Source organism: Tamandua tetradactyla, chromosome 2, assembly GCF_023851605.1.
Source record: "Tamandua tetradactyla isolate mTamTet1 chromosome 2, mTamTet1.pri, whole genome shotgun sequence".
Classification (NCBI taxonomy): Eukaryota; Metazoa; Chordata; class Mammalia; order Pilosa; family Myrmecophagidae; genus Tamandua; species Tamandua tetradactyla.
The window spans coordinates 35,296,431-35,320,363 of NC_135328.1; the positions used below are offsets into that span (position 1 = coordinate 35,296,431).

The 23,933-nt window shown below is 43.4% G+C and overlaps 1 protein-coding gene across 4 annotated transcripts in view; it reads left to right on the forward strand.

Annotated features, from left to right (window-relative positions):
• The window catches only part of TTLL11 (tubulin tyrosine ligase like 11), a 272,555-nt gene that overhangs the window by 186,669 nt on the left and 61,953 nt on the right, over positions 1–23,933 (forward strand). Inside the window, exon 8 of one of the 4 annotated variants that reach the window (XM_077143082.1) lies at positions 8,585–9,133. The exons of the other annotated variants lie outside the window; for them this stretch is intronic. Within the exon in view, the coding sequence (XP_076999197.1) occupies positions 8,585–8,606 (22 nt within the window). The 3' untranslated portion in view covers positions 8,607–9,133. Of the gene's footprint in view, positions 1–8,584; positions 9,134–23,933 lie in introns of those variants that run through there. 4 annotated transcript variants of the gene reach the window in all.

Genomic DNA, 23,933 nt, shown 5'->3' on the forward strand with positions numbered 1-23,933 from the left:
CATCCTGACCTGGGACCCTTTGTTCCCCTTCTCCACTGTGCCAGAGGGTCTCAGTTGTTTGGGAGCCATTTTTGAGGCCTCCCAACATGCTCATCTGGGGATTTCCTTAGCCCCCCGACTCCCATGACACAGGAGAAAAGGTCAAGAGAACCAGGTTCTAATTCAACTCTGCCTCTCCTTGGGTTGGTTCAGACAACAATGGCTTCCCCTCACTAGGCTTCTTTTTCTTAGACTTAAAATGAGCATTTGGGAAGAAACTCTACCTGTCCATGAACACTTACAGTTTGGTTCAAAATGGCCCTTGTCATCACAGTGAAACCTTGGCTATTTGAGACCCTTGGAGAGGAGGAGTCTTTGGTTTCCTTGTTTTTTAAATGGTCTTGTGTTTAACCATTTAGTACCAAAAAAAAATTAGACTGGGAGTCTTGATTTCTTAAATACATTTCAGTGAATTTGATTTTTTGGTCTAATGATGATTCTGCAAATCTATTTCAGATTGTTCTGTGACTCCTTGGTGCCTCTAATGAGCCTTGAGCATCTCGTACCAGCTTTGGAGAGTTTTTCTCCTGCCTCCTCTGTTTTCAGGTTGGCACTGTCAGTCTGCAGATTGTGTGGCCTGTGACAGTCCTTCTCCCTCTGTATTAGTTTGGAAGCTGCTGGAATGCAATATGGAATGGCTTTTATAAAGGGAATTTAATAAGTTACAAGTTTACAGTTCTAAGCCTATGGAAATGTCCAAACGAAGGCATTCAGGGAAAGATACCTTAATTCAAGAAAGGCTGATCCATCTGGAACTCCTCTGTCAGCTGGGAAGTCACATGGCTGGCATCTGCTAGTCTCTTGCTCTTGGGATCCATTCTTTCAGCCTCTGTTTCTGTAGGGGTTCCTCACTTTGCTTCTACAGGGCTGGCTTTCATCTCTTGGCTTCCCTTGGCTCTCTCCAGGTTCTGGCTTGCTTAACTTCTCATGGTAATGTCTGCTGGACTCCAAGCATCTCCAAACATCTGTCTCTGTTCTCCAAATGTTGGCATCTGTGTTAGCTCTGCTCTTATGTTTCTGTTGGCTCTCTCTCTGTTGGCTCTGAGGTTTCTGTCTTTCTGGCTCTCTCCAAAATGTTTCTTCTTTTAAAGGATTCCAGTAAACTAATCAAGCCCCACCTGGAATGGGTAGAGTTACATCTCCATCTAATCACCCCCAATTGGGTATGTCACCTCTCCATGGAGATAATCTAATCAAAAGATTCCAATCTACAGTGTTGAATCAAGATTAAAAGAAACAGCTGCCCTCAGAAAATTGAATCAGGATTAAAACATGGTTTTCCTGGAGTACATGTTTTCTAACCGGCATACCCTCTGTTCTAGTTTGCTAGCTGCCGGAATGCAACACACCAGAGACGGACTGGCTTTTAATAAAAGGGGATTTATTTTGTTGGTTCTTCAGAGGAAAGGCAGCTAACTTTCCACTGAGGTTCTTTCTTACGTGGAAGGCACAGGATGGTCTTGCTGGTCTTCTCTCCAGGCCCCTGGGTTCCAACAACTTTCCCCAGGGTGACTTCTTTCTGCATCTCCAAAGGCCTGGGCTGAGCTGCTAGTGCTGAGATGAGGAATGCCGAGCTGCTAGACTATGCTACATTGCGTTCTCTCATTTAAGCACCAGCCAATTAAGTCAAATGTCACTCATTGCAGCATACACGCCTCCTAGCCGACTGCAAATGTAATTAGGAACAGATGAGGTTCATGTACCATTGGCTTGTGTCCGCAGCAACAGAACTAGTTATGCTCACCTGGCCAAGTTGACAACTGAATCTAACTAACACATGTCCACCCCTTGTCAACTTGGCAACTTCAAGCATCACCTTAAACAGATGCAAAAAATAATTCTGTTCTTGCTATGGACCTGTGAATCTCAAAACAAGTTGTCTGGTGCCAAGATGCAAAGGAGGATATTCACAGGATATAGATTTTCATTTCCATAGGGAGAAATTGGAAGAAATATAGATGTAAAACCTGCAGGGCAAGCACCGTGGAATTTCAAAGTCTGAAAGTCATTCATCCTTCGGCTATAGAAAGTGGCAGTCCCACCCCTTCCAAGGGCCTATGCAGTGGCCGGCCTCTTTCCAAATCAACCTCGGGGAACATCGAGGAGACCACCTCTGGGCTCCACTCTCTCCAGGCATCAGGGCCACCCCTGGGCTCTCTGCCATTTCTGGGGCACATGCTCAACCCCTCCACATGGTGGCAGCCAGGCTCTCCCAGTCCCCCAAGGAGCGTGCTACGCCTTTTCCAAGGCCCGAGGCTGCACAACTCTTCCACTGCAATGAGAGGGGAGACTCATCCTCGCCCTTCAGGGTAAACTCACCCTCTCCATGTATATGGGTGGGTCCACTCTCCTGGCCGAGGTTTCTTGGCTTCAGACCCGAGCTTCCATGGTTCTTACTCTGCAAACTCCAATTTTTCCCTTTTGTGTCTCCTTTGCCAAGATTGGCAGTGGTTCCATTTACACCAACAGTCTCTTAAAGCCCTCCAGGACTTCTCCATCATTCTCTTCACAGTTCCTCCAAAGTCTTCCCCTTAGCCATCCAAAAACTGTTCCAACATATCTGGTATTTGCAAACCGCAGCAGCACCCCACTCCTGGTACCAAAATCTGTTCTAGTTTGCCAGCTGCTGGAATGGAAATATCAGAAACGGAATGGCTTTTAACAAGGGGAATTTAATGAGTTTCTAGTTTACAGTTCTAAGACCGAGAAAATGTCCCGATCACAACAAGTCTATAGAAATGTCCAATCAAAGGCATCCAGGGAAAGATACCTTGGTTCAAGAAGGCCGATGAAGTTCAGGGTTGTCTCTCTCAAGTGACAAGGCACATGGTGAACACAGTCAGGGCTTCTGTCTTGGCTGGAAGGGCACATGGCGAATACGGCATCATATGCTAGCTTCTTCTCCTGGCTTCCTGTTTCATGAAGCTTCCCGGGAGGCATTTTCCTTCTTCATCTCCAAAGGTTGCTGGCTCGTGGACTCTCTGCATCTCATGGCTACATTGTTCTGCTCTCTCTGAATCTCTCATTCTCCAAAATGTTTCCTCTTTTATAGAATTTCTTAAACTAATCAAGACCCACTCAAATGGGTGGCGACATGTCATCCCCTAATCCAGTTTAACAACCATTCTTAACTAAATCACATCAACCAGGGAGATGATCTCATTACAGTTTCAAATATACAGTATTGAATAAGGATTATTCTACCTTTAAGAAATGGGATTTATATTAAAACATGGCTTTTCTTAGGGGGCATACTTCCTTTCAAACCAGCACACCTTCTTAAGTTGCTGATTGTCCCTTGCTGTGTTTTCGTCTGAGAACTAGATCACCAAGTTTGTTAGACATATGGGCAAAGTAAGAATTTATTAGTATGGAGCAAAGTCCTGAGAGGCCCTCCTTTCAGCTACAGACATAAACTTCAGGACACCAGCTTTGAGGTCCTGATTTTGGCTCTTCAGAGGACATCTTGAGAGCCTCCTAGTTCTCAGTAGTCTTCTAAACAGATAGAGCGGGTTGCTGGCTATCTGAGTTCTACCAAGAAAGCTATTTCTCTGCTACTTGAGCTTCCCTTGGTGACTTCCCTCTCCACCCTTACCCTTTCGTCCTTCCCTCTCACTGCTCCTTCACACACTTTAGGTCCCATCCATATTACTTGAGTTCCAAAATTGTGCCTTTTTCTCCTATGTTTCTGGGTGTTTACACACGCAGTTTCCTTGACCTGAAAGGCCTTCCCTTCTTCCTGACTACCATCTAGCTGGCTCACCCTAAGTCTCTTATATCTCAGCCCAAACACTGCTACCTTATGAAAGTCCTGAACTCTCAGTCTGAGCCCTGTCCCCTGTGCCCACCTCTCCCTTTACACTTATATCATACTGAGCAATCTGCCTTATGGGTGACACCTCTATCAAATCAGAAGCTCTTTGTGCCTAGGACCAACTTGTCTTATGTTGAGTCTCCAGAACCCAGCATCAAGCCTGGTAAATGAAAGGCACTTAATATTGATTGGAACGATGCACAGACAAGTGAATGAATGAGCTGACTAAGCAAGCAGCATACCTGAATGTCTCTTTCTCATATTGGTACTCATATTAGTCGAATAAATCTGTGGCTGGCTGGCTGGACAAACAAGTGAAGAGATACATAGAGAAAACCACTGTTGAAATGAAAAATGACTTTATTAGCTACTTCAATATTTTATGAATTCCCAGTGTAGCACTGTCAAAATGGGAAATGGATCTCTTTTCATTGCTCAAGAAACACCAACACATGGCAGGATCTTTCACAAGCACTAATTATTCTGCTTGGTGAACCAGCGTGGTAGTTACTTAACCTGGTGTCATGGAAGTTTGAACAAGTCTTGTTACAGTATTGGCCTTGCTCTTAAGTGATTCATTATCTCCTGCCTCACTCACTTTTGAAGAAGAGAGAAACAAGAGTCTGATAAAATGTCAGAACTGGGAGGAACCCTAGAGTCATCTATTCCAGCCCCCACAAATTACAGGTGAGAAAACAGTCCGTGAGAGGTGGGAAGGAATTCCCTGGGTCTCACTGCTAGTTTGGGATAGATCTGGAAATGGAATCCGAGTCACCTGATGCCTGGTCTGCTGCTCATTCCTCTACCCACTGTGAATACTGTTTTCTCCTTCCTTCTCTTAAGCAATTCACATGCCTTATATTTTGATGCTAGATTTCAGTGTCTGATTTGCATAGCCTCTTCTTTGTTCTCCCACTTCTTCTCCATCTTCTTTCTTCCTTATGAGGTGAGTATCTTATCCCTGTTTTACAGATAAGAATATTGATCCTCAGAAAAGTTAAGTAGCTTACCAAGGTATAGATTAATAATCAGCAGAATGAAGCTTTATTCCAGGCATATTACTCCAAAACTTCCCGCCACTTCACGCTTTTTCTTAATGAATCTTTATCCCTAAGCCTAAGCTATATTTCCCAATTGTGTAAAACATATTCTTAAATATATGTTTGTTTGGAAGTTATGTATTTTTCATGGCAAGCCACGATATGTGTAGGAATCCCGAGAAATGTCTAGTAAGATTTAGTAGACTTCAAAGGTCCTTGGAAGGTTGCTACCAAAAAAAAAAAAAAAAAATGGTGATAATCTGGACATGGTAGATAGCAGGGGCCCACAAAGTGGTGACTTCTTGAAATAATTTTGAATGATTTGTAGATAACTGACTGACGATGGTGGTTTCTGTTTCATGATTGAGCAGACGCTCTTATCCTATCCTGGTTTTGCATGCTTACTTTCCCTCATCCATCTAGTAGTATCATAGAAACCTCTTTGTTGTTGTTGTTATTTCCCCATGAGCTTTGGGATCCTAGGATTCTCTAGTACCTAGAAGGTATCCCGTAAATATCTGTGAACTAATGGATGACTTTTTCTTTTGTTTTGGAACCAGTGAAATTTTGGAAGTGTTACTCTCTTATTCTGACCATCATGCTGTGTACAGCCTCTAGGCTGGTACTGGCCCTCCTTCAGCTTTCCCTTCTAGACCTATCCTACACTCCACTTCCCAGCAAGGCAGAATCCATGTGCTCACTGGCAAGTTGGAAAAAAAAATCTTCATCCTGTTTGTACATGTCTATTATGTGTTGATCTCTGGGATAAATCGTGGAAACCACACTGGGTTTTGTCTTTTCAGAGCTCAGAGCCTAGAGGGGGACTTGAACAAATAACTCAGATATGATGAACACCGAAGTTAGTGCTAAATGAGGCCCTGGCAGTGTGCTATGGAGGGAAGAGTGATTAATTGCGCCTGGTGGAATCAAGGGAGGGTTCATGGGGAAGACAGATATTTTTTAAAAAATTTGTTACATAAATGGATTCTGAGCAGCTGACATCCCAAGTTCACATTCTATACAAGAAACTCAGAAATAGAGTTTGCTGTTTCTAATTCTGGCTGTTTAGGCTGCTGACTCAGATTCAGATTCATAGCTTTGAGAAGAGTCTAAAAAATAGAGCTACAAATCTCAATGAGTACTTTCTGTTATTAGGAAAGTGATTGTGGGTCAGTTGAAAATATTGCCTTGTCTTTTTACTTCTAGTTCTACTCCTATGTGAAATATCTTAACCCTGTATTTCTGTTGAGATTGATAGATAATTTCGTCACCCTTTTTTTATTGTGATTTCAGTAGTTAACTTCATAGCAAACAAAAGATACAAAAGCTTTGAATTGGTGAATGAATTTATTTCTTAGCAATTTAAAAGGTCACAGACCAAGGCCAAATTAAGGGCCTTAAAAATGTCAATACCTAGAAATTCAGAAATTTCACTTCTGGAAATTTACCCCAAAGATATAATGCGAAATAATGAGGGCAAGGTATTCCATAAATATGTTCATCCAAGTAGGCAAAGAATATGAACAAACTAAATTTCCACTAGTCTGATGGTTATATATTCTGTCATTAAAAATAATAAACAACAACAATTTTAGTGGTATGGCAAAATGCTTATAATAAAATACTAAATGCAAAAGCAAATTACAGGGTTGTATGTATAGTATGATTTCGATGATACAAAAAACATATGCACAGAAGAAAACTGGAAGGGAATTTACCAAAATACTAAAAGTGATTATCTCTGGATGACAAGAATATATGTGAGAGTTTTATTCTCTTACCTACATATTTCTATATTTTTTCATGTCTTCTACAAATAACTATGATATTAAAATATTAAAACTGGAGGGACTAGAGACAACCCTCACAGCTTTGACCACTAGGTAGGAATGCGAATCATAGGCCAGTACATTTTGAGGTTTAAGGGCCTGGGTAACATGAGACAGAGATTTAGCAAAAGCTTTTCAAAGCCAAAGGGCCAGTCAAACAAAACTGGGATTCATTTGGGTCCATAGCTGTGAGTCCGGGATGGTAAAAGGAGCACGGGAGTCCAGGCTCTAGTCAATGCTGGCAACCAGGCACTGTGACCTCAGGGTTTTCTGTGTTTAGGTATTTCACAGCTTGAGTCAGATATCATCAAAGTGTACAGAGAATGCCTAATGACTTTGTATCTGTGCCCTGGTGGGAGGAAAAAGTAAGGTCTTGGCAGGAGGCCCAGCCAAATGGCTAGAAATCATGGTCAGGTTGTCCTTCTAGTGGGGAATTAAAGTACTAACTGGGCACCGAGGGGGCAGCCCAGTGGATGGAATGGCACCAGGTCCATGAGGATGGGGTTGGCAGCCACGTAGAGTCTGAGGTACCTCTTAGGCATGAGGGTTCTAGGCTCATGGCAGAAAGAACAACACTGGGGCTAAAGCTACTGAGTCTCCACCTGCTGGGCCAGGCCTGGCTCAGGGCTTAGGTAGGACTGAGCGCGCTGGTAGAGGCCTCAGGACCCTGCGGGACTCTAGTTGCGAGGGACTGGCTAGTGTAGCGCTAGATGGGAAGAATATTAAATGTGTAATAATGTGTAAAAGCCAAGCCATTGTAAATATCCCCCTGATGATCATTATTAAATGTGAAAATGGTTTTAGTTGTTAGTATTTTTTCCAAAGAGAAAATGCGGTTTCCGAAGAGAGCACTCTCATGAATATGGGGATTAAAGCAATTCATGTTTCCTGGTCAGACTTGGTCAGTGTGTAAAGCTAAATTGGTGCATATTATTTAACTCACGTTGTATTTGGTATCCCTGAGCTGTGGTGGAAAACCCTGCAAACCCCCAGTTATAAAAGGGTGGGATAAATATCATTCCATTAAAAACACAGAGGCAAAACTACATCTCATATTTTCTTGAAATATTTTACATTTACCTAACCCTTTCAATTATACCATCTCATTTGCTCTTCTTGGCAGATTTATGAAATATAGTGTGGCAGGCCCAGAGAGGTTGGTGACCATCCTATGCCAGCCACAGTTTATACCTAGGGGCTGTGGATATATGTATATGTGTATAAAATGAGATTTTTAAAAATTATATAAAAATAAGTATATAACACTTCATATTATATGCACATATATATATATTTATATTTATATAAAATCTAACCCAATCCTCACAATAACATTGTGAGGGACTATTATCCCCATTTTATGAATGAGAAAACAGAGTTCAGAAGAGTTAAGTAACTTGCCCAAAGTAACAAAGCATCTAAGCAGCAGAGCTGGTATTTGAACTCAGGTTTGACTCCAAATGGGAGCTGTTTTCATTATAAACATGTCGTATTTAAGACAGGTACTTTCTAGCCAAACCCAGCAGGCTGCCAAAGATTTAGTTAAATATTCTTCACATTCCCTCAGTGTACTTTGTATTCTAAAAATCCAAAAGTAAGAAGCAGCATAGCAGGGTAGAAGGAATAAAACAGAGTTGGATTCCAGTCTAGACTCTACTATCTACTGTTGTGTGATTTTGAGCAAGCTAATCTCTTTGAGCCTCAGTTTTCCTATCTATAAAATGGAGAGATTATCACCTACTTTATAGGTAAGTGATAATGGAGGGATTAGAGATAAGATATGGAATGCATATAATGAAGTTTTAGATTCATAGGAGGCCATCTGTAATTAGTCTTAATCATTCTATTACCTTTGGACACAGGTTACTCAGACCATGTACCTAAACATCTGGTTGGAGAAATGTGGCTACTATAGCCATAAGAAAGCTCCCAAGAGGCTGGACTTAGCGTGGACAAAAGGAGACTCTGAGGTAGATGATCTAGTCCGTTCTCCAAGTGTGGAACCCTCACACAACCCAGTGTCTGACAGTGTTTGGGCCAGTGAGAGAATGAATTTACTGAATGTCCAGAAAAGTCTCTGGAGCTCCCCAGCTCATGGTATAAAGTAGAAACAGAACTCCAAAGACCCTGCCTGGCATGCCCAAGACCACATTACTGACCAGCCCTGTGGAACAATGGAAAAAGTAGACTTAGAAGTCAGGCACACTTTAATTCAAATATTGTCTCCATCAATGGATGCCATGGCACACATGTGGATAATTTAACTTCAATTAAAATGAGGTTTTTAAAGAATAATGGATTCTAGGGAAAGATATTCACTATAGTTAAAGTGGAAGAAAAATACCTTCAAAGTAACAAGTACAAAGGATGCCTTTCATACTCTGTAAGGAAGCATATGCACCAAAATGTTTAACTGGTTATTCCTTGGCTGTAGGGTGAGGAATCATTTTTATTTTCCTCTTATTTGGCATCCGTGGTTTCATTTTTTCCCTATAGTGAATATGTATTATTTTTATATATAGAGAAAAGTAATATACACTAGATCTATTTCTAACAATATAGCAGTCTAGTTATCTGGAGAAACCATCTTAATACATGTTGGATAAATTTTTTTAAAAAATTAATGCATAAGTAAGCTGGCAGGAAAGTAAGGGAAATTCTCAGAGGTTAGAAACAGTGAGGAAGCACAAATCCAGTGGGGTAAGTGAATACTGAAACTAGTGTTTTCCCTGTCAGAATCTGGCATTCCCTGGCAGCCTGCAGCTTGGGTTTAAGTAGGCACAGTATATGGAGACAGGAGATAAAGCCTCGAGTTCAAACAATGAAGGAAATTGGATTGGAAATCCCCACAAAACACCAGGACCCCTAAAAGGTCATATGCTCAGTGGGCAAACCAGGAAAGTATACCCTACACAATATAGGGATAATTATCTGTTGTGGCTTTGGCTTCTGGATCAGGGTGTCTTCCTTCAGAATCTATAAGCCCACTCTCATGAGTTTGGGGCTGGAATTCACATGTCTGCATGATGTGAAAAACTTAAAAATACTTAAAATTTCATTTAGAGTTGCTCTAAGTTGTTACTGTTCCCAGGCACCTGGTAAACACAAACCCACTTGAAACCAGGCCTCAAAGAGTTCCTAGCAAGGAACATGGACTCACCATTAAAAATCATACAAAAAGCAGGTGGACCACGGTGGCTCAGTGACAGAGTTCTCGCCTACCATGCTGGAGACCTGGGTTCGATTCCTGGAGCCTGCCTATGTCAGAAAAAAAAAAACAAACATTCAGTAAGAATACACGAGTAAGGCCAATGAGCAAGGATAAGGAGAAACAACAAAATTTAGAATAGGCTCCATAATGACTACAAATACTAAAAGTACTATGTTACACGATATAGAGTAAATATATTTATATCTTTAAAGTGTATCAAAACAAAACCCAGTTAGGAGAGTTTTTCTTTAAAAAGATAAGGTAGATATGAAAAAAAAAAAGAAATACGCCTTTTAGAAATGAAAACCACAATAATTGAAAGTAGAAACTCAGCAGATGGGTTTAACAGTAGATTAAGCCCAGCTGAAAGAAATTATAGAACTGGCAGACAAACTTGACAAAATAACCCAGAATTTAGCACAGACAAATAATGAGATGGAAAATATGAGTTAAGATATGAAAGATAAAGTAAGAAGATCTAACATAAATTCAGAAGAAATTCCAAAAGGAGATAATAGAGTGCAGAGAGGTGAGAACAAAGAGATAAAGGCTGAGAATTTTCTACAAAATTCAAATTCAAATGCAAGACATCAAGCATTGAAATCAAGAAACTCACTGAATCCCAAGCAAAATAAATAAAAAGAAATCCACAAATAGACACATTGTTGCGAAACTGCAAAACACCAAAGACAAGAAAATGTCTTAGACAATTAGACTGACAATAGAATCCAGGGCCAGTGAAATATCTTCAAAGTGCTGAGAGAAAATAGATGGAAATCTAGAATTGTAAACTCTGTAAAGCTATGCTTCACGAGAAGAAGCAAAATAAATGCCTTCATAAGAGGCTGTTTAGGAACAACAGACCCCCACTAAAGGCAAGATACTCTAGTTAAATGTTAAATTTAGGGTTACAGATTTTAGGGACTAGCAGGAGGTACTCTGGTGTGCTGCAGAGAGCATAACAGAAGCATTAGAGACAGGCTGTCCTGGGTTGAAATCCACTTACTAGATTATGAACTCAGGCTATTTGCATCAGTCTCTTTCTTCCTCCATAAAGTGAGGAGAAATAGTGTCTGCCTCATAGAGTTACTCATAGGATTAAATAAGACACTACATAAAATTCCTAACAGATATTTAGAAAAGTAATTTCTGCCTTTATTCATTCAACATATATTTATTGGGGCACCTGCTATGTGCTTTGGCACATGTTCGATTCCTGAGACTATCAGTGAACAAAGCAGACAAAAATCCCAAACCTCAGGAAACTTACATTCTGGGGGTAGTGAGGTGGGGAGAAGGAAAAAATAGAAAATGAAACTAAACAAAATAAATGAATTAAAATGTAGAGTGAATTAAGAAAAAAAATAAGGCAAGGAGGGGCATAGAGAGGGCTAGAGGCCAGAGAAAGCCTTACAGAGAAGGTGACCTTGGATTAACACCTAAAGAAAGAGAGGAAGCAACCAAGAGAGAAGAGCAGTCTAGGCAGAGGGACCAGCAAGTCCAGAGGAGAAGCAAGTTGGCCAGGAGGGCTGGAGCAGAGGGGGACCAAGAAGAGAGTGGATGCAATGCCAGAGAAGGTGACAAGAGGTCAGGTTACAGAAGCCCTCATAGACTGTTTCAAGCATTGTGGCCTTTACTCTGAGAGAGGGAACCACTGGTGAAATTTGAGCAGAGGAGAACAAGATCAAGCTTATGTTTTAACGGGATCGCTCCTGGCTGCTATTGAGGAGAGACTGAAGGAAGCCCAGGGCAGAAGCAGGAGTGCATTTAAGAAAGTATTGCAGGGCAGGCCATGGTGGCTCAGCAGGCAGAGTTCTTGCCTGCCATGCCAGAGATTTGGGTTCGATTCCTGGTGCCTGCCCATGAAAAAAAAAAAAAAGCATTGCAGTGATCCAGGTGAAAGATGATGGTGGCTTTGATAAAGATGGTGGTGGTGATAAACGTTGTGAGAAGTGACTAGAGATATGAATTTGGGAGCTGGTACATACAGATGATACTTAAAGCCTTGAGACTGGATGAGAATGCCAAGAAGGCGAAGGTAGATGGAGATGAGGTCCATGAAGTGAGCGTTGGGCCCTCTAGTTTGAACGCTTCAGTGGTATTTGGCAGAATTCATTAATTCATGCAATGAACATTTATTAAAGGATTACTATGTGTCAGGTTCAGTTCACATTGAAGAATGCCTGCCTGTGGCTATCACAGCTGACTTTTAAGTTTGAACTTGGGAGACTGTGCCAATTCATAGGCAAAAAAAATGTTGGATAAAAATGTTGGTATGGGAGAAAGAAGAGTTTAGTTTTTGATTTGCATTTCATTTGTATTTGGAATTATATTTTTATTTATTTTATTGCAATAAATATATTACATAATGTATAAATAAAGTTTATTTATTTGGAATTGTTCGGCTGTTATGCCTGGCATTGGGGAAACAGAGATGAATCCTCTCCATCCTGTCCTGGGAGTGTGGGTGGGAGACACTTGGAAACAAAGCATAAAAACGCAAAGATGAATTTCTCATCTCTTAATGTGGCTGATGTCACCTTCTCTTCTTCCCTTTAACTTCCCCCTCTGTACCCCTTGGTACCCTATGAAGACCCTGACTAATTCCCTCAAGCATCCCCATCCCCAGACTTCACAGAGCAAAATTACTCAGTGAATCTTGACCCCAGCCATGCCTTCTGCAGAGGCAACTTTGTCAGTGCCCCGTCATGGTGGAGATCTGCCGGGCCTGAGGGATACCCAGAGACCAGCGAGGTCTGCCCCGGTCCTGGCCTCCACAAGGCACTGGCTATGGGAAGACCCTTCAATTTACTGTCTACAAGCTGAGCCCTAAGCTTATTAAAGGTGAGGTGGCACGGTGGCAGCTCTTTCACACAGCACGTCCCCTGAAAGAGGCTTGGGTCTGACAGGTGCTGGAGGTTGTGGAGCAGGCCGACAAAACTGTCAGGTTTCCCGAGGCTAACGGGGACTGGGGAAAGGAGAAGGGCACCCAGCAGGATGAGCGGGGTTGAGGGCAAGGAGAAGGTGCACATGGCTCCTTCGCTGTCCAGCAGCTCACCAGGCACGTATGTCACCATGTTCCTCAGCAGTGATATGTGGACCTGTTAAATGGGGTATAAACCTATACCTGTGACTGCAGGAGGAGTGACCCTGTCCCAATCAGGGCCGTGTCCAGTCAGCCTGCCGGGCTTGACCCCCTCAGAGGACACAAATGCCAACTGCACATTTGAGTGTGAGCTGCTCTATGACAGGATGGCCAGGTCCTCTGCCCTGTCAGCCACTTTCTCTTTCAGGTCCGTCCAGGCCAGTCCCATCCTCTCAGGACCCTCAGCTCTCAGGGGCCCCTGGTTTCCTGCTGTGCCTCCCCAACCCCCTTTGGTCACCTCTGCTATCCTCACTGCAGCCAGTGGGGCTACCTCCTCCTCTCTGAAGCCCCTATATTCCTTTTTCAGGGCCAAAGATGCAGGCAACAGAGCCTTGTGCCCCCTCACTTGAGAACAGGGCTGTCTGGACTCCTTCGTTCTCAGAATCCTCTTGTCTCCCCTCCTAGCTTTCCCTGCTCTTCTCATTTGGGGGTGGGAGTGGTTCACGAGTGAAAGAATGGAAGGAAGAAAGTGAGGGAGGAAAGGAGAGGAGAGAAGGAAAGGGAGGAAAAACAATCCTTTCAATTGGGAAGAACTGTGGTGAGAGGAGGGGAAAGTACAGTAGTAGAGGCTGTCCACGGCACTACAGGAACCGAGGCAAAAGCCGTGGAGACGACTACAGGGATGGGCAAAGAAAGCTTCCCTAAGGAAGCTTTAGGTCCTTCTTGAAATAAGAGTGCCATCTCGGAGGCAGGTGGAAACTTAGATTGCAAGTGTGAGTGTGTGTCTGTTTGTGTGTTTGTGGGAGGAGCTACTCAGTGAGGTGCATCTGTGAGATGTAAGGGAGCCAAGGGTTAACATTCTGCAAGGATTTGTAAATAGTGGGTTGGAAGCCTGGTGAGAGGTAGAGACTAGAAAGATCAGTCTGGGGTCATTGTGGAGGTGACGGCTGCAGCATTGATGAGGCTGAGTATCTGGAAAAAGAGAAGGAGAAATAAGCCCAAAACCTGGGCCTAAGGAATGGCCACATCAGGGGGCTGGAAAGGAAACAAAGAAGAATGGCGTCAGGCTGCTGGATGTGACCCCGCAGGTTTACCGTGTGCGAGCTACGTGGGATCCCGCAAGGTACTCAGTCCTCGGTGCCTTACTTTCCTGCCCACGGGGTTCTTGTGAAGACTAAGAACACTCAATAGATATTAACTAAGTGGAGAACCCATAAGATTTTCTCAAACCACAGAGCCCTCCCTGTGGGATGGGTCACTCATGCCTTCACTCTCAAAGGACCCACTTTTAACTGTGCCTCGCATTCTTAGCTACAGGGGTTTCCTTAATAAGCCCACCATTTCTAGACTTTTAGACCAAACTCTAATTAATATGATCTGAATTAAATTTGTTGAAATAGGAACTTCGTTGACATGTGCTTCGCAAAGCTGGTTTAGAGCTCTATTAATAAGAAAGAGACCTAAAGCTGCCTTGAAGTAGCCCGTACCTAGCTGCTCTTTCAGACCTCTGAGCTGCATATGCTTTTCCCTCAGCTGGGAATGCCCACCTCCGTCTCTGTCTTTCAGTCTCTCTCTGTTTCTCTGTGTCACACACACGCATGCATTTCTGGTCTAACAGGAAAATAGCCCCTCTTGTGATCAGCTGGGCTGCATTTGTTTTTCCGACCGGTGGAGGAGGCGCTTCCTTCCCACTGCCCGCGTCTATGCAGGAGGCCTCGCTGTCCACCAGGACTCTTAGCTGAAGCTTGTATCTACAGATTTCCTTCTGCATACTTTTTTGTGCAACCATGAGCACATCGCTTACCACATATGAAACGCATGAGTCACTCCTGCTGGGAATAATTAGAAAAAGGGGACCGGGACTTTGGAAATGAAGGGGAAAGAGGCCGAAGAAAAAGGAGGCATAGAAGAGGTCTGGTGCTAACGATACGTGTGAGCTAAGGAAAGCTGAGGGATAGTGACTCTGGGCTTTACAACTGAGCTCCCAGCTGTGTCAAGAGGAAGGGGCAGAACTGGGGTGAAGTGAACTGATGGGGTGGGGGGAGGGGCTTCCTGGGCCTGAAGTTAAGAAGGTGGGGCTGAAAGGGAGGGGGTATGTGGTAAGCATGTTAATAAATCCCTTTTTATCTGCAGCACCAAACTAAAAGTTGAAACATGTCAAGCATTTCGAGCGTTCACGGTATTCTGTGTCTCTGCAGTGATGTAGGACCCAGAAGGTAGAACTGAACACACACTCACAAATGGAGTTCATCGTGAACATTGTCTGCAGCGAAGCAAAACATTTCTAGACAGCTTGTTCTAACTGCAAGAAAAAAAGATCCTGAAAGATATCTAGGGAGCAAGTGTGACAACTTATTGTTACTAAATTTAAGATATATAAGATATATCTTTGTTTAGCCTTCTGTCTTTATTTTGTTATAATAAACATAGGACTTTTGTAAAAGGGTTTTAATCAGTTTGCTTCTGTCCTTCATCCCCCAACCTTTTTTTCTCAATCATGTATTTTCCTGTTTAGGAGGTTTAAGGACTCCAGCCTCAAAGTTTTTTGAAAACAGGTTTCTTGACCTCTATATTTCATTTACAACATCCTTATGTAAATCTTTCAAATGTCTCCCAGCACTGGACTGCAAGATCCTTGCAGTCAGGAACACGGTGTTATTTAGTATCCTCGGTACCCAGTGCTTTGCATGTAGAATGCATCACATATTTATCTGCTTCGTGTTAAGTTGGAGACGCCAGTATCCACAGCTTTGTTCAAACTGTTTGGCAAAGTATGGAATCCAGAGCCTCTGTTCCCGCTCCGTGGGTGTGGTTTATAGTATCTCAGCCCTTTGAAAGCTTTGCAGGCTAAGTCACAGAATGCCTTTTGGGCCATTCTGCAGCTGCTCTACAGAACTTGCTTCCTTGACTCATGCAAACAGCTTGCGAACCACGGTTCACTGTGCTTTCTGATTTCAGCTTTCTAGGTATCTATATGGGCAGAACACACCGATTCCCTCCAGTTTCTGACAAAATATCTTCATTGCAGCTTCAGCTTTCAAAGCTTCCCATAGTCACGTACTGGCCAGCTGCATAGATGTAGCTGGAATAATCTGCCATCTCCTTTACCCAAGGCTACATCTCTCAGTAAGGTGTGGCCAGTGGGCACGGGCAGAGGAATGGTATAGCAGAAGAAGAGATGTAATTAAAACTATCTTTGATTATCCCTCAGTGAGTGGGAAGCGATGTGGCAGAATGAAAAAACGACATGTTTTGACAACAGAAAGACTTGGGATGAATTCCTGTCTGGTGATATATTTGCTGTGCGTCTTTGAACAAATTTTTTTATCTCCTCTGGTTCCTCATCTTTAAAATGTGATTAATACCTAACTGATAAGGTTATTGTGAAAGTGAAAAAAAAATTTGTTGTCTCAGTTAACACACACACACATGCATGCACATACTTGTGGAGAAAGTGTGGCAGAGAAAGAGAGAAAAAAACAGTCAGAGATGAAATCTTGAAAAGCAAACACCAACATACTAATAGTGGCCATATGTGGGTGGTGAAACAAAGGGTGATTTTTTTCCTTTGCATGCTTTTCTGTATTTTTAAATATTTTTTCGCGAACATATATTGAACTTAAAATTAGAAAAATAGACAAAAAACTTAAAAGCATAAAATAGAGAAAAAGAAATAATATGCATTAAGTACCAGGCATAAGTTGGCACTCAGTAAATGGTAGCTATTTTTGCTAATTAGTCATTAGGCTTAATAATAATAATTAGGAGTAATGATTTCCTCTGGGACCAGAGGTCGTGAATTAGTCTGTTGGCAGTGGCTGATGACTCACACCTCCCTTCATGGTGAGCAGGAGTTCTGGGTTCAGTCCCAGCTGGGGCTGCCCCTCACTTGCTTCTCTGATCCCCTTTGTGCTTAGCCTGAGCTCCAGACTTACGGTGCTGCCTGCACTGCCTCCTTCCACTCGTAACAGTCCACAGACAGCACTCCCTGTGCCCTTGACAACAGAGGGCCTCATTAAAAGGAAGTGGCAGTGGCGTGGCATGGTGGGACATCGCCATCCCTCTGCCAACAACTTCGCCTTTGACCAGAGGACAGTAAGAGTGAAAAGGTTGAGCGTCACATCTCTTTCTTCTGTTGTATGTCGGAGAAAATGCCCTAATAAATAATTTTCCTGACATCTAAAACTAACTTGATGCTGCTGGTCAGAACATTGCAAAAACTATCTTGGTTATTAGTATAATGATGGCAATGGTCAGGGTTTAACCCAAGTGCGAGTTTTAGACCAAATTTTAAAATTCCTTCGGGTCCCCATACTTTCAACCAGAGTGAATTGAAATTCTGCATTAAGGAAAAGAAAGTGAAGTTTCTACCCAGCTGTGTGACCATGAGCAAGTCAGTCAACCTCTCTGAACCCAGGTCCTCATGAATAAAATGACTGATTGGTGCAGTTAGTCCTTGAGATCATCGGCAATTCTCGATTCTATGATATAATGATTATAAATCCATTCGGTTCTGAGAAGAAGGTAGACTTGGATATTTTATCTGCTGCATGGGCATGCTGCCAAAATGTGATGGGTAAGCAGGAAAGGACAGGAATTCTCTCTCGGTCTGACACTTAACAGATATCCCCCAGAAAAGACAATGTCAGGGCTTCAGCTGGTGCCTTCTAGAACAAAGGAAACAGATGTTGCACAAATCCTAGTGCTCCCGCCATTGCATCAGAGTGCTAGCACCGAACTGCTAGGTGTTAAATGCCTACTCTGTGCCAGGCATGACAGCAGATGTTGCACATTTTGTATGCTATCTCTAATCCTTCAGTGACTCTGCAACAGTGGCACTGCCACTGTTTCAAAGAGGAAACAGCCAAGACTCAGGAGGTTCGCTCATTTTTTTTCAAACTTTCTGTGCATCAATAGTTTGTTCAGCCTTGCACATGGAACTGGAAATCCAAGAGCAGGCAAAATTATCCTGCCCTCATGGAGCTGGCAGTTAAGAAACAGCAATGGACAAAGTAAAAGAGCAATTATACAACAGTGTAAAGGGCTTCAAAGAGTTAAAGCAGGGCATCAGTATAGTGGAGGGGGCAACCTGAACCAGTAGAAGGGTGGGGTGGAGTGGGGTGGGGGGATGACATTCCAGATAGGGGCATCAGAATTTGCAAAGGCACCGGGCTGAGGGACCACAGGAAGACTTGGAGAGCTGTGCCATCTGGCTGGAGCTTAAATGGGAACCTGGTATGCAATGGGATACCTGGAGAGGGATGCCAGCACCAAATCATTAAAAGATTTGACTAGACCGAGAGTTTAGACTTTATCCTGAAGTCAGTGAGCAGCCACTCATTCATACATTCGTGCATTCAACAAATATTTATCGAGCACTTAATGTGCTAGGGCTGAACGAAACTGTCGAAAATCCCTACATTTATGGAATTGATGTTCTTTATGCTGAAAGGAAGGCGAGAGAGCAGGAGATGAACTATATACAACATAAATGATTAAAATCTGTACTATGCTAGATGCTGAGAAACACTATGGAGAAAAATGAAGCAAGAAAGTGGCTTTGAGTATTGGGGAAGGTGTGGTTTGCAGTTGTCACCTTAGGAGGTCTTCTAAGAAGGACACCTTTGTGCAGACACTGGAAGGAATTAAAGGAGTGAGTTTAGGCAGGTTAAAGCCATGGAGTGACAAGGTCTGATTTGCTCTTGGTTGTGGTATGGAGGATAAGTCAGAAGGGAAGAACCTCGGAGAAAATCAAGAAGACCTTGGAGGAGGCTGTTGAATGTCAGGTGACAGACCGTGTGGTTAGGTTAGGGTTAGGGATGAAGGAATGTGAGGAGAGAAGGAGAATTAGACTCGCCCTTCTGGTTTCTGGCCCAGGAACCTGGGTAGGTAATGAATCTCTTCCCTGAGTCAGAGGACAAAGCTGGAAGCTCAGATTTGGGGTAGACGATAATGAACTTAAAAGTAATTTGCCCCAAATCTCACAACTGGTAAGTCCAGCCCAACTCCAAAGGTCCTCTTTCGTTCATTGCCCCCCATCCTGAGCTCTCTCCACGCCTGGCCCTTCCCTGTCCTCTGGCCTGGCTTGGACCAATCAGTAAGCTACTTCACATCTCTGGGCCTGTTTCCCTTCACCTGTAAAGTGAGGGTGATGCCCATACTACCTCCTAGGAGTCTTGTGAGGACTAAATGAGTTCACACATGCCACATGTCAGGTGCAGAGTAAACCCCTATTACAATTGGCTAGTACCATCATTATACCAGAACCACTGGACTTAGGTTAAATAGCACTGACCTAGACTAGGCCTATGCTTCGGCCCTTACCAGCTGTGAGATCTTGGGCAAGCCACTTAACCCACCTGAGTGTCAGTTTTGACCCACAAGCCCTTCCTGCCTGGCAGGGCTGAGGGCAGGACCAACTGGAAACTGGGTTCCAGGCCCCTGGCACAGTGTCTGCATGCCACAGACTCTCAGTAAATGGCACCTGTCCTATGGCACCTTTGGGAACATAGGATCATAGTTCAGCAAGTAAAAAAGTGAATGCAGTACCATGTCAAGTAAATGTAACATCTTCCTTTACTTCCACACTATTTTGTAGCAAAAACAGCACCTTTGTTTTGAGGTGTTCAAAGAATCCTGAAATTATAACTTTGTGTTGGATTCAGTAACATGTCTGTGACTGAATTATTTGTTTTACAAAATTATTCTGCCAAGTCTAAGTAGCATTTGCTGAGCCCCTGCTCTGGACCTGGCCCCATACTGCTGCTGGGGAGTCAGAAACGAACCCCCTGTCTTCAAAGAGCTGAAATATTAACCCAATGAAGAGCTAAGGATGTTGTCACATGCAAAGTGCACCAGGAGCCAGGAAACCTGGGGTTCTTTCTGTAGCTATAAAACCTAAGTCTCAGGAAACCTTGGACAAGTCACTTCCCATCTCCAGAAATCAGTCCTCTCTATATTCAGAATGAAGACCTTGAATTAGTCAGTCTCTATGACTTGATGCTATTTCCTTTCTTAAATATGTTGATTCATTTGCCCCATTGCTCTTTCTGAGCATAGGATAATTGGGGAAAGTTGAAACGGAATCACTTCCTTCAGTGCTCTACACAGCCAGAATGAGCTTAACCCCAAGGCATGCTGGGATACCAGAAGCCGACTGGTGAGGAAAGGGAGGATACTGGGACCAGGCAGGTAGCTGGGGTGCAAGGAATTGGAATGGAGGCTAGGAGGCCAAGGCTGCAGGCCAGTGGCTACACTGGGTGAGCACAGAAGGCATTAGAAGTGGAGTTGCCACAGCCAGGGCACCACCAGGCTGACTGGGAACTGGATTCCAAGAAGCATGACTCACTCCAGACGTCTGCTGGTGGGGCTGGGTCTGTCTGGTGCCCCCAGCCAGTTCAGGCCTGATTTTCAAAGAGCGCACCAGACAGCTTCCCTGGCAGGAAGACACAGTCATCTGAAGGCAGGTGTCTCTTGGGCTTGACACCAAATGCAAAAGCCCCTTTACTCCTATCACATTCGTAGCCCAGGGAGAAAACAGAAGAGAACAACTGAGGTTATTTGTTCTCAAAGAGCTTTGCACTTGGAGGATCTTGAGGAATTTGCCTCATTGACCCAAGTTTTCTGTTTGCCTGTGGGACTACAGGGCCTCTGTTTGCGTAGAGTTGCTGAGTGTCCCAGCACTTTCCTGATTGCTGATCTGCCTCCTGGCCCTCTCTCTATCTCATGCCAAGGCACGTCTGCTCATTTCACATGGGACTCTGCACCTGTGCTTTCTTATCTCGGGCCAGAATTGAGTTGAATCCAGCAAAGCTGTGTTCGGATCCTGGGGATCATTGGTATGTGCACAGGCATAGCTTTGCCTAGTCAAATTCTCAGTAACCAACCAAAGTCGATTAACGTGGGGAAGAGAAATTGCAGGTTATCATTCAACCACTGTTGTCATCCATATGCATGAGGCCTGGAGACCTGACTCCCTTGCAGAATTAAGTGTAACCTTTACAGAGACCAATTTCAGAGAAATCGCTACCCCCTACCCTCACCCACTCCCTGACTTCTTCCCTGTAAGCCAGAGTAAATTTTGCTTCAGGTTGGTAACAACAAAGGAAACCGATTGGGCTGCCCACATGCAATATATGTTCTTGAAGAATTGGATGGGCTTCTGCCACTTAAGAAATTGGTCACATTTAGAAACATTCAGCTTCAGTGAACATGTCATGGCTGTGTATAGGAAAAACATACTATTATCTTTTAAGCTTGCCTGAAACAACAGGCTTGTTCCTGAAACAGATGTTTCGTGAAGCCCACCGTGACAAGCTCATCAGGGCTGGAGATGGTTCAGCTCTTTGTTACTAGTTTCCCAAGGACACGTATGTTTCCACTGGCTTCCTGTTCATCCTAAACCTCTGGGCTCAGAGCAGACACTCTCTGTGGCTCTTCCTTCTGGTTCTTGGGTTCTGAAGTTAAATATTTTACAAGCTTAGTATTGTAGACAGAGGCAGTCAGCCAGGTGTACTTCATGGGAGAAGTTTCCAAGACATTGACTCATAATATTTTAGTTCTGCTCAACTGACATTTATCCAGGGCCTACTGTGTGCCAGTCATTATTCTAGTTGTTTTCAGTTACAGTACTTCATAGCAGCTATCAGAGGTTACCCATTTCAGAGATGAGGAAACTGAGACTTCAAGCTCTTATTTCCCAAGTTGTTTCATGAACAAGGTCATATAGTGAGAAAGAATCACAGCTGGGACTAGAAATGAAGCTGGTGGACTGAGCTGAGATCCTTCCACAGAGCTTCATTCAGGTACTCACTCATCAGACATGAGGCATTCCCTGCTGCCGTTGCTGAGGTACAAACAAGATTCAACAGACCCTGTTCTTAAGAAACTCATATTTGGGTGAGAAGGAGCTTCACATATTCGTTATGAATGAGAGTTCTTGAGTCAAACCGTTCTGGATTCATACTCTGGCTTTGCCACTTCTAAACTGGATGACCCTCTTGCTTCTCATAGAGAAAATGCCATATGGAAAATGGGAATCATAATAAGAATAATAATAGCCTCAGGGTTGTGGTGAGGATCGAATGAAAGACTATACCTGTGCAGTCTGCGAGAGCCCAGGCACCCTGAGCCCAGATCGTTGGCTGTTCACCACCACACTCACTGCTTTTTGCCTGCTGGGGTTCCCTGGGATATTCAAATCAGAGTCTCAGAATGAAAAAAGGATAGTACAGAGCTTCCCTACAGATCTCCAGAAACAAGGAAGAGGGAGAAGCCAAAGCTTACTTCAGAGTTTTGAGTTTGGCTGGCTGGGAGGATGAAACTGCCAATAACAGCAAGGAAACGGGGAGAAGTAGGTTCAGGAAGGACAAATTGTATTTAACTCAGAATGTTGCTCACTGAGATGCAAGCAAGACATCTGGGTGAATTTGCGTAGCAGGTGTCAGACTTAGAAGGTAACTTCTAAAAGCTACAAGAAACCAAAGAGTGAGGAAAAGAATTGAACCTGTTTGAGCAAATTCTAGTGCTGTCCCAGGTTAAATGTTTTGGGGGCAGAGAAGCAAATTAATAATCATCAGTTCTCAGTGGTTTGTGGTCATAGCACTTGGTTTTCTTGCCTGTAAAATGGGCCCAATGCTTTTGCCTTCCCATGCTGTTGCTCAGGTTGCTTTAGATCACAGATGGGAAATTTTGCTTGTAGATTGTGCATTGAACAAAAGGTAGCAGGTATCGCCATCAGCTAGGTTTACCCCAAATGCTGAACGTGACAGTAGAGGCGTGAGCAGCACTTCCCTTATCTCTGTGCCATGGCTGAGGCAATAATAATTGCTCATTATCCAGGTCTGAATTTCTGAACTGGGCTTTCTGAGGGGCTCTGAATCTATTCATAAACACCAAAGGAACTTTATAATGAAAACTAGAATTCCTCCATTCTCTGGTGAGGCGTATACTTTTGCCAGTGGTTTTTTTTTTTTTTTTTTGCTTTGCTTTGCTTTTGTAAAACAGGTGGGAGTATGTCTCTCATGCACACAGTGGAGTGATTCCACGGTGCTGTCCTTCATCCCGCGACCCCCGCCTCCACATGCTCCCCACCTCCGCTGTGCTCTCCAGCATGTCTGTTTCATAGGACAGGGTAGGTCAGTAGACGTTGTCATGACAACCAAGGAAAGGAAAGCTTTGACGGCCACTCAGAGCTTGTTAGTAGGAGAACTAACGATAGACTCTCTTCAGTTTCTTTTTTTCCCTTGGGTTGGAGGGTTTACCACATTCCTGTGGGCATGGAAACCTTTACTCCCACCAGATGAATTTGTCAAGAAGGAATGCTTCTATATTTGAATTGGTGTTTGGAGAGGCCACTCTGAGAAAAGAAAATGCTGGGACACGATGGTTCTGGCCAACATGTCACAGTAAACTTACTGCTTCTTTAGGCTGTCCCTCAGTGGTGAGTGGAGATGACAGCCTCTAGATCCCAATATGTGTGTCTCCAAATTCTTTGGGATTTTAAAGCTGTGTTGTATTGAGGGTTAACGATACGCCTGGCACCCTACTAAATTCTTTACATTTGCTATTTCATTTAGTGCTCACTGAAACCTGTGGGTTGGTATTATTGTCACCACTGTGCAAATGAGAAAACTGATGGATGCTTGGAAAGGTTAAATGCCGTCCCCAAGGTCACTCAGCTGGGAAGTGGCAATGCTAGAGTTGATACCCAGACCTGTCTGATTCATAATTCCTACAACTCTCAGCACTCTGCTGCCCTGCTTTAACCTTGAACTTCTACAATCCCTCTGGAGTCCCTAAAACCATCAGGGATACATCATCTAAAAAATGTACCATGATAACTAAGCATTTAGTACTTCTATAAGAAACACCACTGCAAACTGTCTGGATGTCTGCTTGGGGAATTGAGCAGTGA